The sequence below is a fragment of the Oryzias latipes genome, chromosome 9 (genome assembly GCF_002234675.1).
Source record: "Oryzias latipes chromosome 9, ASM223467v1".
Taxonomy (NCBI): domain Eukaryota; kingdom Metazoa; phylum Chordata; class Actinopteri; order Beloniformes; family Adrianichthyidae; genus Oryzias; species Oryzias latipes.
Genome location: NC_019867.2, coordinates 17502344 through 17518702, shown reverse-complemented (window position 1 = coordinate 17518702; position 16359 = coordinate 17502344). Strand labels below are relative to the sequence as shown.

Below are 16359 nucleotides of genomic sequence, written 5' to 3'. Positions count from 1 at the left end.
AAAAAGGTTGAGCAGTCAACGGCAGATGTGTGATCTCTGGTGACATCCATGCAGGCAACAGTCTGAACAGAAAGACAAAAAACCCATCTTTATTGATATTAACTGTGTGGCCATCCTGACATATCCGCTGTTGCCTTAGAATGCAGAAGTGGTAGCAATAATATGAAATCAAATGGTTAACCTGGAATAAATCTGAGATCAAAGGAAGGCCCAGAAAAAGAACCTTGGCAAGAGATTGGAAGAATTTAATGAGCAAAAATTATCATGCATTAAATCTGACCCCGTGCTTCCATGGCAGATGGTGAGTGGTGCTGTATCCAGGTAGATAAACAGCTCCGCATTTTCACAGGATTATGTGAATGGTCCTAACACTTACATTTTTGTCTTATCAGAGGCTCTTGACTTTAATTTCCTAATCATAAAGTGGAGAGAAGACAGAAATGAGCAAAAGTGCTCAATGAAAGGTAAAGATTTCACTGAATTTAATATTTTACTGGCTGCACGGCCTCAGAAAGACAGATTTGCTGTCTGTTTTTGACAACTCATTACCTGTAATTTCTCTGACAGGCTGGAGAATGACTCAAAATAGGCAGATGTGGCACCAGAGACCTTGTGGCTACTGCCTGGAATGATGTAAGACAGAACAGCAAACAAGCGCAGGCTTATTATGGCCAATGATTGCTTAAAAAAGAGCAAGGCACACTTGACAGTTTGCTGCCTATATTTAGGGAAGGAGGCATGTCCTCTTTCCACTGGATATTAAAGCTTGTGTGATTAGGATTGAGTTTGACCCCAGCCCCGGTGATTTGGTCACGTTTAATAGATAATAAATGCTGACATCATCTCACCACTCACATTTCCCTGACACTGTCAAGATTGTGGAATAAACCAAATGAATGGGTTTAAGATGACTGATCTGCATGTTCGGTGACAGTGTTTTAAAAAAAGCAATGCTAAATCTAATTAACTCTTACGGCCACATCGGCTGAAATATTTCTCTGCAGATGAACATCCTGGATGGGATGATGCGTGGGCTCCTCCAGTTCAGTCCCCCTCCGCTCCCCCATTAATTGGTCCATCCCTGGCATCACTCGCCGACTCCAAAGCCACCAAAAACTGTAACCTTCCTTGTGTATTTTTCTGTAATTGAAATCCCTAATGAGGTCCCAGGGGCTCCATCCCATTACTTCTGAGTTAATTAAAGCACGAGCGGTGTGCCAAACGGTGAATAAAGATGCAGTAAAAGTGCAAAAGGAACATTGAACCTGAGCAGGGTTTGCTGCGCTGGGATGGGGATGACCTGCTTTCATTTTTTTTTTCTGTCATTATTATGGGATGTAGTACTCCACGATGGAGCAGATGTCTATAATTTTTTTATTTGCATTTATTTTGGGATTGAGACATAGTTGCACTGGTTTTGGCGCGGATTTTGCAGCGAAGTTAACCTAATTTCTGCTTTATTAAACTTTAAAGGGACTCACCACCATCAGCAAGGGTGTTATGAAAATACACAAGTGGAAATACAACAAGGAAAAAAACAGAACAGGTATGTATGTTCTAATGTGTACGGACGTAATGAAACGATTCAGCTCCTTCAGTTTTTAGGAATAATCTGAGAAAATCAACGTGTTTTAAAAACTGCACAATTAGTATTTCTCAATTAAAAGAGACGAGAAAGACAGACAGACATTTGCTTTAAGAAACAATTTCAAATGTTTATTTAACATGTCAAAGAAGGGGCACACACCGGTGAATTTAAAAGGGGATTGGAATTATTGGCCAGAACTAGGACTTAAAACTTCATACTAACCGTAATTAGGTTTTGGCTAAATAGGAAAATGTCTTTTTGTTTCTTTTTCTTTTACTTACTTTCTTTTTTTCTTTTTGTTTTTATAAAAGAAACCTTATGTACACCAGTTCTTTTATACAAGAGGTTCATTGGATAAATGCATCAAAAAGAACCCAGTTCTGCCTTAAAACTTTACAAAAAATACATTTTCATTGAGAGACGTAGAAAAGGAGGCGGTCAAATATTGACCAATAATATTTCTTCCTTTTCGTTACTTAGAAAAAAAGCTGTTCTAATACCTATTTGAAAGAAAAGCAATATACAGCACAATAAATGAGAGAAAATAGCTTGTGTGGATTCACTCAGTGGGTTTAGTGACCAAAGAGAGGGGCTGTGACTGGAACAGGGAATGATGGGAGTGCAGGGCTGCCTGATGGAACGGGGAGGGTGGGGAGAGCATGGAGGGGTGTAGAGAGGTGAAGGGGATTGGCCGGGTGAGGATGGGTGTGGACGACTGGCTACCTGAGGTGCCAGAGGGGATAGAGACGGCGGGCTGGGAGGAGGAAGAGGAGGAGGAAGTGGATCCAGAGGCCTTCCCTGGCAGAGAGAAGTGGTGGTGCATGCGTCCCTCCGGCTTGGTGGTGAGCGATAGGGGCTGGGCCTGCTCCGAGTGAGTGGCGGCGGGGGCAGCGGGGGAGGCCAAGGCAGCAGAAGGAGTGGCAGGTGAGTCCAGCATGCTTCCATGAGAGGATGTTGGGCTGTCACACATCTTCTCTGAGGGCAGGTACTGCACACACTGCTTCTTACTCCTTATTGAGAAGTCTAGAAAAGCAAGAAAAGGATAATCTGGATTATAAATCCACTGCCAGATCACCTCCGTTCTCCGCAAAGTCCCCACCAGTAGGAGTGAATGATTCCAGAGGGTGAGCAGAAATGTGAAAAGGTTTCAAACATGACACATTTGTATATCGACTCGTAAACACGTCACAACAAAGAGAGTGAAAGAAGATGCCACAGCTTATTCAAATGGTATGCAGGATGTGTTTTTCAAAGGCACGTGACAAAAAATGTACATCATAATGACGAACGGTAGGCTCTTGGGCTTTTGGCAATTTACAGCTGTTGCTTGTTTTCACAGCCACAGACATACCTGCCATTACTGGCACTGAACTTCATAAGCTGCTTGTCAAAGTATAAAAGCACAGAGAAACATGGGTAAGTGCTCGTGAAGGACAGAATTAATTGTCAAAAGTAACTGAATAAAGTCTCCTTTTCAGCTTTCAGCAGACCTGTGTAAGGCTAATAAATCTCTTTCTGTTTTTTTTTCTCTCACTTCAGTTGAGAAGGGGAAAAACCCAACATTTTCATGCAGTCAAGAAGAAAAAAAAAGGCCTCTCACCCTCTGGTTTTGAGTCTGGTTTATTCTCTCTCTTCCTCTTTTTCCGTTTTCCCTGCGCAGATAAAACAATGCTGGTAAAAAAAAACTGTTTTTCAAAGCGGAAGTAAACCAATCTGTATCTGTACTTTTGATCGGGAGATCAAAAGTACAGATGCTATAATAAACCGATCCACTCATACGCCGATAGAAAATAAACTGTACTAAAACATGTCTGCACTTGCTGAGAGTGGGAAGGCGTTCTTACGTAGTTATCTCTTGCTGACCATCCAGGATAAAGTTGGGAGTGGAGTTGTCGTTCTTTTCTGGCCAGCTCATAGTATTTGGCTTGCTCCTCTCTTGACAGAGAATGCCACTATTGGAGGAAAAGAAAGAACCGTTGGGGACATGAGCATGCAGTATATGAACTGGTCGGTTGTCTGGGTTTTGTGCTTCGTACCCTTCTCCCAAGGATCTGGTTGATTGCGGCACTCTCTTTCAGAGTGCACTCTGCCACCACTTTGGCTCTCATCTCCTTCATATATAACATGAAAGCATTCAGGGGCTTTTTGATATGTGGCTTCTTGTCCTCCTCCTTCTTGGCAGGAACAGGGGACTTCCTGCTAACCCAAAACAGTAAAGATGTACTGTCAGTGATGTGTGAATGATAGAGAAGTGTGGGTAGGTTTTGGCAAAGAAGGGGAAATAGCACGAACGGTAGCCGATTTTAAACATATTTTTTCTTTTCATTGTTCTTACGCGTGCATGGAGGGGCTGATGTTGTCTCCGCTGGGCTCCTGTTTGATGGCCGGCGAGACGATGGCAGGATGGGGAATGCCGGTTTGGTGGAGACTGTGTGGAGGAGGAGTCACCATGTGCGGCGAGAAACGGCTGGACACTAGGCTGCAACGGCGAAACCAGGTGAAAGTTTGTTAGTTGGCCGTTCAAAGTGGACCTCTCTGGACTTGACAGGAAAGCTTTCGGCTCATTTGGCTCATCAGCACCCTGCCTTTCCCTCCGGGTGAAGCTCACTGTTCCTACTGCCTCCGTCTAGACTAAATTCACTCACACAATGTGTACCATGCTCGCTTTTTTGTTCAAATAAAGACTTTTCAAAAGCCCCTTTATTCACCAACGGCTGGAGAAAAGTGAAGTGTGGTGTTACCATGGTGACAGCAGAGGCTGTGATACCTGAAACCTGTCTTCTTACCCCGTTCCAGACCACGAAAAAGCTTTCTGACAGCCGTCCACACAGAACCGCTTTACAAAGTGTCTTTCTCAATTCCCAATTATTAACACAAAGACGCTTTGTGACGGGAAAAGGAGAAAATGAAGCTGTATCACACGCACTCAGGCTCAGGTTAATGAACTTTTAAGTGTTTGAGCATGTTAGACTGCTGTGACACAAAATGCTCAGTTCAATATATCTTCCACCAAGCGATTAATGAAGTAATGGAATGAGGTGAAGTTTGCAAAAAGTTAAAAAATATTAATAAATGCTTGCTTTGACTTCATAAGTAGAGTTTTCTCTCTGGCTTAGGAAAACATCTGAAGAAAAACGAGTGTAAATACTTGAGACTAATACAAAAAAAAAAGGCTATTAAGACCTAATTCTCATCTCATGTTTTATTTTCTTTCACAACATTTGGTATGTTTAATAATTTATACTTTGTAAACAAGGAGGAAGCATATCATTCCCCTAAGTGAAAACCTTTAAGCTCCATCTTTGTAAACATCTTGCTTAATACTTAGTGAAAAACTTGAGACGGCTTAATGGGTGCACACATTCCAACGAATGCGATAAATAAAAATACAATTTTTTTGTAATTTAATCTGTTTACAGCTAAAACTTGCTGTTTATTGTTGCATTTATTTCCACCAGCTTTCTTCTCTGTGTTACATTCCCCGCCACGCTGGAGAGATCATTCCCCATCTTTTAGAAATCATTTCAACCAGTTCAAAAGCTTAAAATCTAATACTTTCACTGATATAAAAAACTTCCAAGAGACTCACTGCAATTGTTATGAGTTGATATTTAGGCTGGAGCTATACAAGCTATTGATCACAGAGACCCTTCTGAATATTTCATGTCGTACTAACACCGGAAGGCTTGTTACAAATCTTTCCAATTTTGACAGAGGGTCAGAGAGTTTAGTCCAATGGGACGTGTGGGTTCAGCTAAGCTTTGATTTGTCTTAATCGATTCTTATCCCTTTCATCTCTTCAGTGCGTGTGTGTGTGTGTGGCTCAGAACACGGCTTGACCACAGAAGTTTAGCTCTTGGAAAGGAGACGGCAGAGGCCTGCTGAATGCCAATAACATGTTTAAAAAGCTGAACCTGTCTCTCAGACTTAGGCTTCACTTCTCTTTGTAGTCCCGAAGCTCAGGCCTGCTCCTGATCTGGCAACGTTCAAGATGAACTTGTTTAGTTTGAGGTTAGATCCCAAATGTTTATGGCCGTGAGGTATCAACTTTCTTTCAAAACACGAATTCAAACCATTTATGAACAATAGAGGCTCAAGAATGCACGCCAGCCTTTTATTTAGTTACAGTCTGGCAAGGAAAACAGGGGAAATGTGATTACAGCATGTCATAGAAGCAGCTCATATTAGTTGTCTCCCTTTGGGATGGGGGGTGGGGGGTGCTTCTGAACACGATCCACTCACCTGGACATGGATGCATTCATCGCCAATGCTGGATAGGGGTGACGGAATCCCCCCGGAGGGATGGAGTACATGGGCTGGCCCTGACTGCAAAACAGAGGTAGACGGAGTGAGCCAAAGCTCCGGTGTGAGGTGGATCAAACACAGCTGACGGCTAACCCACCAGCTCTAATCCTCCACTCATCAACTCAAATTCCTTCTTTGTGGAACACCATCATTGCAATTTATTATCCGACCTCTTAAAAAAAACTATAAATGTTTGGAAAATCCTCCTAAAGAGTTTGAATGTGGTGAACCACAATATCAGGATATGAGCACAAAAAATACATCACAAATGTGTGTTTTTTTTACATATGACACTTTTTCATTCTGCATTCGCATTCTTTTCCAAAGCAGGCTAATGCGTCCGCCTTAACTTTGGAGTACTTGATTTTACAGCGAGCGGTAAAGGTCGTAAAAGCAAACAAAGCATAATTAAAAGAGTATTACAAATTCGGAGAACACAAGTGTGCTGAAGCTTTGCAATGCAGCCAACTTACTGTTGCATGAACCAGCTCAAAGGGTGTGCAATGGAACCGACAGCACCGGGAGACAGGGGGTAGTATGGAGAAAGCTCTGATGGGTGAGGCGTCCGAGGGATACCTGCAGATTTAATAGAAAAACAGAGAAACATTGTTATGTTCAAGTACTTCCAGGTTTTTTTATTTTAGTTAGTCAAAGGAAACAGGAGTTTAGTCCTTGTATGCCTTAATGTATTTCCAATTATATGAAACATTATTCTTCAGTGGGTTTTTTTGACATTCAAGGTGATGCTAAATTAAGTGGAATGGTAAGTCTCAAATTGAATGGGTGGAACTTACAATTTACTTTTTTGCATTGTCAACACATTTTCTTTATTGATCCAACAATTACCTGTAGGTTTCATCTAAAACATTACAGGTGTTACTGAGGAATGTCCACGTTACCTGTCTTTGGGTCGAGGATCTCTGGTGAGAGATGTGAAGGCGGCGTGCCGGGGGAAAAGTGTTCATTGTTGCTGTAGGTGATGAGAGGTGTCAGCGGGTGCACATGGTGGCCATGCTGTACCACAGGGACTTTATTGGACTAGACGGAAGACAAAGAAGGCGGTAGGTGAGCAACAAGTGTCAAAGCATCCTGTTGGCAGATGCACATCAATGCATTTTCTACAAACCCCGTACGCCGTGGCTGTTTGTTTGCCTTGTACGTGGCTGTACAGAAAACTGTGACGAACAAGAGGAATGCGTGGAGTAAATAAACCATCATGACCTGCATGGTACACATCACAGTTTATGCATGTGACCGGCCCTGTGATGCAATCTGGACCAGCACCAAGGAGGACTTGAAAGCCTCACACTCATGCTCGGATCACTGCAACCATTTGAGGAGGGAACAGTTTGTTACCCCGCTAGTAAAAAATAAATAAAAAAAAAAGGAGTCCAAACATTGCACAGGCAATCTAAACTGGATTCTCATATGGGCTTCCACCTGATCAAAACTCTGACCCCCGTTACAGTTTAAAACTGGTTTGAGGCCAAATTTCTTTCCACTTCAGTGTGTGCATTTAAATCCTGCTGAGGTCTGCCCAGCATTAGGACTAGGTACAGCAGATGATGAGGAAAATAATAATAACCAGCTTCTCTACTTTCATTAGGCAGTGCTCAGCCGAGCAGTCATTTCCCCTGGCTGCCTGGCTGAATAGACCACTTGTTGGCTCAACTTGTCACATGGGAGGGTCAAGGGGTGGGAGGGGAGAAAGGAGTCTTGTTCCTCCAAGCTAACCTTTCTTCAATATCCTTCCCCACCCCCTTCTCAACCTCTGTGTCTATCCTGCACAGTCTGCTGGGGGAACAAAGTTTGCATTGAGCCTTCTGTACACTCTTGCTTCCCGATGCTAATAATTGTTCCAAATCTTGGCGCTTTTTTTGTGTGCCCCCTCCCCTTTTCCTGCCACTTTTTGCAGCCCCAACCTATTTGTCATTTTTTTAAAAATTTTAAGTAAAGGAACTAAAACAGTAGATAATGCAATAAAACATGACTACTTTGAGACCCCTTTGCTTCTGCAAACTTTGTGCAGACGGTGAAAGCAAAAATATGCAGAGGAGACCGAGGCAGTTTTTCAACTAAAAAGAAAAAAAAGAAAATCACAGAAGAGGCTTTGATAGAAGTGGACAGCAAAAAATGGTGTTGACTTTTGGGTTTAAAATTCCAGGTTCCACATGTTATGCGTATTTGAAATGTGCTTTGTTGCTCTGCTCCAGCTACAATATGCCCGAGTTTCCCCAACAGTGTGAGTGCTGTTGGGAGACCTGTAGAACGGGGTGCCAAGACAATTTGGGAAGCATTTCAGTGAGAATTGAAAAGTATACCCATCAATAATTCAGATCCTGGAATACATGAAGTGTGTGCTTTCAACAAAAGTTTGAAGGCACCGGTTTAAACTCAAGGTTGTTTATTTGTGAAACAGTCTCAGAAAATAGAAAGAGGTTTCAAAATCTGGACAGGGTCTCTGCTTTACCTTTACCCTTCTAGTGCTTATGTAATAAATCAGATTTAGTTAAAAGCATATTGTGATTAAACAGGCTATTTAGTTGGTGGATCAGAACCCTGAAGCATTGATACCTTGTTTGGCTTTACTAGATGTGCAAAGGTGATATTCCTTTTAGCCCAAGACAGCACTGCAAGTCTGGTTTCACGATCCACAAGCAAAGTGTAATCAGAAAGCCTCACGGAACATGAGCCATGCTTTAAATATAAACATCTACGTGATGGAGCGGATACCAGATGGTATCTACACTGACTGATAGAAATCATGCTCCTTACATAGATGTGTTTGTCGTGTACGTGTTTGCATTGATTCTTAAATCTCGTGTAGAAGCTTTCAAGAGAGGGGTAATCTGAAGGATGTTTGAGGTGAAGCTGAATACAAAACAAAAAAATCTGTCTTCAGAGGGTTCGGAGCTAAAAAGGCCGAGGTGGCAGTACCTTGCTGGTCTGTCCAACTTGGAACAGTGCTAAGAAAAGCACTAACCTTGGTCAACGTGGGTGGAGGAGTGGATTTCATTCAAGCAAACATGTTTTTGGATCCTGCACATCTGAATTGAATTACTAAGCAAACAGCCGATGGGGAAGAGAGCTTAGAACAAACTGAATAACCCCACAGCTTTGTGTGTCTTTATGTTGGGCGATTCTGGGTGGGAGGCTCGGAGGCCTTTCAAAACTCCAGGAAAGACAGGGTGAAAAGAATGCCTGGCATGCTGAGAAATCCAAGCCTTGTTTGTCAGCGCCAACAGGAAGCGGACGTGAGGGGAGACTGACCGTGTCATGTGTCTTTAAAATCAACCGTCCCAAAAACTGTGTCATTCATCACAGACAACGTGTGCTTTACGTCTGGTCACTGCCTCGATAAAAGGTCAGCGGCATTATTTCAACAATATTGCTCAGGGCAGCATCAGGTTACTGGAGTGAATATATCCCAAGTGGTTATTAAATAAATGAAGTGAAGAAGCAAAACCAGCACACTATATATAAACATTTGCATGGACAAATCTCAGTGGGATTTAGCGCACTATAAATATTTGTAAAAAGAATAAGTGCAGCATTACTTTCTGGACAATTTACCTTTTAAAGAAGCTCAAGCAAAACAAAATTTCAATTTCTTCTATTTTCAGTCTTACTGAAATCAAATCACTGGTTGGTTCCTTATCATACTTTTGAATAGGATCTTGTCTCTGCAGTGGCCCAGCAGAACTGCAGGCTTTAGATCAGTATTCAGTTCAGTTCTCTCAAAGCCTTTGATTTCCCAATGAGTCCCGGGTGTTCACCACCCAATGCAAAACCAGAATGTCTCACCGGACTCCCAGGCAAAGATTTGCTAAAAGAAATGGGTCGAAATCAAGAAGGCTACATGCAGTACCCAGAAGCTAAACTAACTTTTTATTTAATATTTCTACTTGAAATGTAATACCAGGGAGGAATCTGAGACTGCATCAGATGCACATGGGGAGACAAAAGGCATCCCGAGAATGCTTTTCCAGAGATTACCGCTTCAATTTATTTAAACAACTCAGTGACTAAGTGACCTCTGACAGACTGGCTGGACCAGGTCCCTCTGTGTCTGGATTACTCTCTGTGTTAACACGATTTAGAAACAAACAGGGCGATTCTTGTGCCTCTGTCAAGTGTAGATCAGCCCATATTTGAGCAGTGAGTGTGCCGTCACCTCTATCTTATTAAGAGAGTCACAGCTCCTTTAAATCTAACATAACAGCCTCAGCTCTGTATAACGAGACACACAATATACCTGATGGACGATTTATAACAATTGACTGACCAACCTTGCAATGGCGAATAAAGAGCCATTATACGCAGATAATTCATGTCTGAGATTGTGTACATTGTGGAATGTGGTATGAAACTGGAAATCTTCTCCTCTCAGGTCCCATTTGGTCACTGCTAACGGCCTTGACAAGTTTCCCCTGCTTCCATCACCTGGCCTTGAAGAGCCTGTTATGTATTATTTACGAGCAGAGCGATGTTTAAATGTACAAACTCCGTGCACCAACGACTCGGCGAGGGATGATCACAGAAAAGCGCATTCCCTTCTTCCCGGTCCTCCCTGCCCACTCTATCACCACTACTACCAAAAGCAACTGCATATTAAACAATCCGGTCTGCTGAATAATTGACAATCCCAGGCCAGAGCAGGCTTGAGATTAGCATACAGGCCTTATGGACCCAATCTACACGGTGACATGAAGGTATTTTTTACAGATTTTGCATCAATTTTTTTTTAAATTTATGAATAATTGTTTAACATCGCTACAATGTGTCAAGAAAATATCTGCTTCTGCTTAACTGACAGTAGCTGCACTGAAGCCTGCATGCATAAAGAGGAGTTTGATGTTCAGAAAAATTCCAGCCCATGGTGACTCTGTAGTCCAAATTTTATTAATCTGCCTCTCCGCTGACTTACACTACATTATGAATAGCTGCTGTGCAGATGTAATGTAAGATATGCATGCGCCTGCAAGCAGGTCTCAACAGATAATCCAAGCCTTCATCTTAACAAAAATTCAACAATGTCAGAATTAACAAATATCTAACCGCAGGGGAACGGGTCAGCTCCAGGAGTCCTTGCTGCTGTCTCTTTCCTTGGCTCCTCCTGGCCCTGGGCAGTAATCCCTGGCCCCCAGTGTGTGCCCATCCGCTCCCCCTGCTCTCATTAGTGCAGTGTTGGGGCCTGGGGAGCCTGCAGGCCTGGGGAGCCAAGCCTGCTGTTCACCTCACACCCTGCCTCCTCCATCCCCGGCTGGAGTAATGAGCACATAATCAGGCTGGCTCCCTGTCAATAGCAGCACTCCAGAGGGGCATGTGGGCACCTGGCCCAGAGACTGGGGTGAGTGCGTAACGGGGTGTTTTGCCTTTCTAGTCCTCTATGCTGTATGTAAGGCATATCTAGAATGAAAGCTTTCCATCCCAAACGGCATGGCACTCCAGTCACAGGTCAATGGACAAAAGAAAGAGACTTCCTCTTTTGGTTCCCACCATGAAAGCTGTAACACTTTCCGTGAACTTTTCAAACGCTCATGCTCCAGCAGGGTACAAATATTGCACACAGCCCAAGACTGTCAGATTGCCTCAGGTCGTGTACTTTGAAATTGGACATTTATTCACAAGACATAAATTTGTTAGAACAGAAAAAACATTTTCATCTCCTCTGTTCGCATTTCTTTATTTTCCTTTTGTTTCAAATTTTCCGGCTAGATTTTTATTTGAATAAAAAAGGAAGCTAAACTAGACAAGAGCAACCTCTGAAGGTCGGAAAAGAAGAAATCCAGCACATGACTGATCCTCTTTGTTTTTCCTTCAAATTCAATGGTCGCAGGGTTATAGATTATTTTTGACCTATATGTTTATCTGTTTTCCCACAATATGGATCCAGGCATTTCTTTAGGCAATATGTGAAATAGCTTCCTTCAACTATAAAATTGCAATTACATTTTAGAAAGAGATACATTTAGTTTGAATGAAACCGCTGAATCGGTCTCCATGTAGAAAAAAAAATCAGTTTTCATAAATAAATCCCCCTCAGAGATTCCCATGAGCCGCTCTCAAAAAAGACTTTGTCGTGTGCGAGCTGAGAGTCTGTAAGTCTTTTTCACTGAAGGCTCCGGATGGTGGCTCCTTGTTCTGCTTTAAAACGACTTCCTGAACCAGTCGGCTCCCTGATACAATCATGCAGGTGAAAGGTAGATAGATGTCCAAAGCTGAGTGTTATCTGGTTGTTTTCTGTACCAAACACACGTCCCTCAGCGAAGCCACAAACCAAACAGGTCTGCCGAGGCCCCGCATTGTCTAACTGGAGTGAGACACCGTGATGACTAGTTCACACCTGTGTGGGAAAGTTCATGCATGGCATGGAGCATCCAACTTGAGAGATTTATGGTCGAGGCTGAGTTATTGCAGTAAAGACAGACAGACTGCTAAGCAGCTGGCCTGCGGGCGCTGTGTGGGCTCCAGTAAGAAGCTGTACATTGATGGATGGGAACACGTACTTTTTACATGCACTCTAACTGTATTATTATGCATAACCACATTATGGTTATAGTTTGATTAAAAAATGTTGTAGGTCTTACAGTAAATGGATTTTCCCAATAAGTTTACATGATTTGTATGATAACTAGGTTAATGTCCTTTAGGATCCTGACAGGAAGAAACGTCTCGTAAGTGCCATAAATTACAGACACTAAATGGTGGTGACAGTTATTTGGTGCATGAAGTTCAACATGGAGACTGTTGGCCTGTTTTCCATCCCTCTAGCGAGTTCTTTCTCAAACAAATTGCTTTGGAGCAACTGACACAAGCAGGGAATGAAATGTGACAAAGACACCAGTCTGTCGTGTTCGTCTGGATCATTTAGGTGATAAGAATTGTTGAGTAAGGAGTTTGGTTAAATACTGGTGTTGTTACGGCTGTAGAGATTTCTGGTTTGATCTGCTCTGTTGTGCCCCCACCCCCGAGAATCTTGTGTGTACTTACTAAATGTCCTGGTGTTGGAGAACGGGAGTCTTTTATTCCTGCAGAGCTGGGAACATCCAGGAGGGGCCACTTCATATGCAGATACTGTTGGAGTAAGAAAAGATGCACAATTTAAAATATGTATGAAAAAATAAAAACTACACATTAAAACACAAAGGATGTTTTTTTTTTAAAGCCTTCTAAATGTAACAGTCAGATGAGCAGAAATGACTCATGTGAAATTACAGAGTTCTTCTTTTCCAAGAAGAGTATACGAGCGGATCTTCAGCTAACACCTGTACAAGGCCCACATTCCTGCTGGAGTTAGACCGTCAGTTTTCTGGCACAGGGGGGAGAGTATGAGGAGCGATGCGACCACAACAGACTGGTAAGGTTCTGTGAAATTGCCGTTTGTCAAGGAAAAACAAGAGGCCAGCTGTGGGCGCCCATCGCCAAGTGGGTGGGAAGAGACAGCTGGAAGGAAGCCCCATTTACAGACTGAGCTGCGACTTGAAGTCCACTCCTAATTCTGTGTGTGTTTGGCCTTCTGTCCAGAAAACACAGCAACGTGTCCTCTCAGTTTTCTATAATATACATGCAGTACATGTAAAAACTGTTGGCTAACTGCTGCAAAAAGATGAAGAACTTTATATGTATTTATTAGAGATGACTTCCTCCAAGCTGCTGGTTCATTGTGTACAGGAAGAAAAGTACTTCCTTATAAATCAAGCTAAGCATTTTTTTCTCCTTTGGTAAAATAGATAGAATGCATTCCAAAAGCACTGCTACCATCTGGTTTATAAATCAGGTTTTTTTTGTCTTTTTTAAGGAAAAAAGCATTTTAAGGAAATTGTTTGTCCTGTGTTGAGTAGAGATGATCAATGCCACTAATCCATGCTTTCAAGATACTTTTTGCTCCAAATTAAGATTATAGATTTTCATTTGGACAAAAATATGTGCTGAACTCCTCAGAAAAATGACCCAGAAATCTGACTGAACTCTGTATGAAGTGCGTCATCTTTTTAGAAGTGTACGGAATGAACAATGACAAATGAGCAAACTGGAAGGGTCGCGCATTCAGGTTTGGACTTTAAAAAGTCCATTCATCACTGTGGGTTTGTAAAGAGGAAGGAAGCTTGGGTGACTGTGGGTTAAAAATGGAAAAGACATTATAGCAGAAGAGGTGGGGGGGGGGAGAAGGGAGCGGAGGAAAAGGGGAAAAAAAACATTTTCAGGAATGAGTTTTTCGGAGCAGGCAGAGGGTATTGTTTCCTGACAGCTGGGGTCCAACAGAGCACCGCAGCAGGGGGAAGGGGTCCCTTTTTTCCTTCCAAAAGAGGGGAAATTCTTGGAGTTGACATCAGCCCTCTTCATTTTCACTATACTGCTCAAGGCTGAATCGTAGGTTCCAACTAATGGGCCCAAGTCCATACAACTGTCAGGAGGCAGTTGCTTTTAAAGGCTGCTTGCTCCCTATTGAAACTTTGCTCTGTGCATGGTGCCTAATGAATGTTACTCTCAGGAGAGAAAATCCAAAACAATGCAGTTTTCTCGGGCTAATCTGTGTCAATCACGAGCACTTCCACAAATGAAACAAGCGCTATAGTGAGCTTTTGGTCTGGTCCGACCATGCCCACCTCTCCTGGCCAATCCATCCGTTTTTTGACAGCTTCTGCCAGGACTGAGGTACATGCCCGCAGGCACTTCTTATTCGGAGCACTTACTTTTCTCTTAATTGCCAATGTGCCCCACATAGCAACTGTTCACACACTCCAAAAAACATCCAGCTTGGTAACATCAGCCGCACACTGTCATATTAGCTCCTATCCAGACTCCAGCAGCATACCACTCACCAGGACATGAGAGTGAGGAGAAGGGGGGGGTGTCTGGGCCTGTGACTTGTTTCAGGAAACTAAAGGGAAAATAATTGAGAGGCGAGCTGCTAAGCAAAAACTTTATGGGGGTTACAGATAGAGAAAAAAAAGTTTCCGAAACAAAAGCATAAGAATAGGACGATAAGAAGTTGATTATTTGAACCACCTCAAATGATTTTAGGTGCTCGCATAAAAGATTGAGATGGAGATAAACTAACTGCAACCAAACTGCTTTACATGTGCTCTTATTTCATTAGGCACCAATACAGACATATGGTTGGGGCCCCGTAGCAATGCCTGCTTCAGCATGGGAGCTGGAAACTGAATGCGCTCGGACAGAGAACTGAAAGAAACAAGTATTTAAAAAGAAAAAGGAAAAAAAAAAAGAAGCTTAGCTGGTCCATTTTTACAGCTCTCTAATTGTCTTCCAGCTTTCCCTGCTGCCTCCAGCTCTCAAAATAGACTTCAGTAGAATGTGCTACTTTTACAGGACCCAGATGCGACAAAGGTGGCAGGGATGGTGCAGAAATTTTCCAAAAAGCTACACTGGAGCCCATGGGTTGTTTGAACACAGAGAATACAACATATGCTCTGGGGCATGTGGCCTGCCAGAGCTGGGTTCTAATTGTTACATCGCTCTCACAGAGCAGGGGGGAAAATGCAGCCAAGAGTCTTTGTCATCTCTGAAGTGTGTGGTGCCATACTGCAAACCAACATCAGAGCACGTCGAAGAGACAGATGTCTGGACATTTGCTGTCAAACTTGGTCAGACGCTCAGCCAAAGGGACAAAAAAAAACAACACAGTTTTCTAGAAACTATTTGTCAGCTCATACAATAAATTGAAAAGTGTTTTTCTCTATCTTGAGAGGAGAAAATCTTAATCAATGTTTGCAAACTCTGCTAAAGCCAGAACCTTACATGTTGTCTGGATCTCGTTAAATATTACAGAATACTGAATTATTTGAATCAATGATGAGTAAAAACAAAATGGAAGGGTTGAATATGTATGAGTTGCCTGCTCAGACGAGGCCTTATGTTTGTGAAATGGCTTGGACCAGCTAACGGTGAATGGCAAAGCAGCAGGAATGCCTCCACGGATCGCTCCAGCAGATAATGTCAATCACCTCCTGTGCGGAGGACCCCTCCCCATTGTTTTCTCCCCCCCAAACAGAAAACAAATGGGCCACACAGCTTGCTGTTTGGATGAGGTGTTAATTACCGTCCCCAACCCATATTAACACCAACTTCACACAATAACCCTGTTGGCCCCCTGCAACATTCCCTCCCCGACTGGCTTTGCTCATATCACCTGCACTCGCCGGGCCATTGACACCTCTACCTGATGCATGCAGGAAACACAATTAAAAGATTAGTGACAAAGACAATGTGGTAAACAGCCTCCGCCTTGTCCCAGAGTTTGCATTAAGCTTTATTGTTTGCCAGCATTAGAGGCAATTACACTGATAATTGTTAAGCAAGCCTCCACACTCATTGTGCTAATTAGTGTGTAATCGATGGGGAAATGACAAGGCGCTCAGACTGAACTGGCTTGCACAGTATAATTGAGCAAATTTCAATTGAGTGGGGACCGCAACCTTTTATGCAATCCAGTAAGAGGT

General features: G+C 42.8%; 1 protein-coding gene across 3 annotated transcripts in view; it reads right to left on the bottom strand.

Moving 5' to 3' along the window:
• Nucleotides 1–2147: 2147 nt before the first annotated feature.
• tcf7l1 (transcription factor 7 like 1) overlaps nucleotides 2148–16359 on the bottom strand; it is a 30402-nt gene continuing 16190 nt past the window's right edge. The window contains exons 4-13 of one of the 3 annotated variants that reach the window (XM_020705586.2): nucleotides 12887–12970; nucleotides 6793–6931; nucleotides 6367–6469; nucleotides 5831–5914; nucleotides 3924–4067; nucleotides 3625–3787; nucleotides 3433–3540; nucleotides 3189–3240; nucleotides 2940–2968; nucleotides 2496–2611 (exon numbers count right to left, since the gene is read on the bottom strand). In XM_020705586.2, coding sequence (XP_020561245.1) covers nucleotides 2946–2968; nucleotides 3189–3240; nucleotides 3433–3540; nucleotides 3625–3787; nucleotides 3924–4067; nucleotides 5831–5914; nucleotides 6367–6469; nucleotides 6793–6931; nucleotides 12887–12970 — 900 coding nt within the window. In that variant the 3' untranslated portion in view covers nucleotides 2496–2611; nucleotides 2940–2945. Of the gene's footprint in view, nucleotides 2612–2939; nucleotides 2969–3188; nucleotides 3241–3432; nucleotides 3541–3624; nucleotides 3788–3923; nucleotides 4068–5830; nucleotides 5915–6366; nucleotides 6470–6792; nucleotides 6932–12886; nucleotides 12971–16359 lie in introns of all 3 variants that reach the window. The other 2 variants (XM_011479088.3, NM_001252248.1) reach the window with 2 other exon arrangements.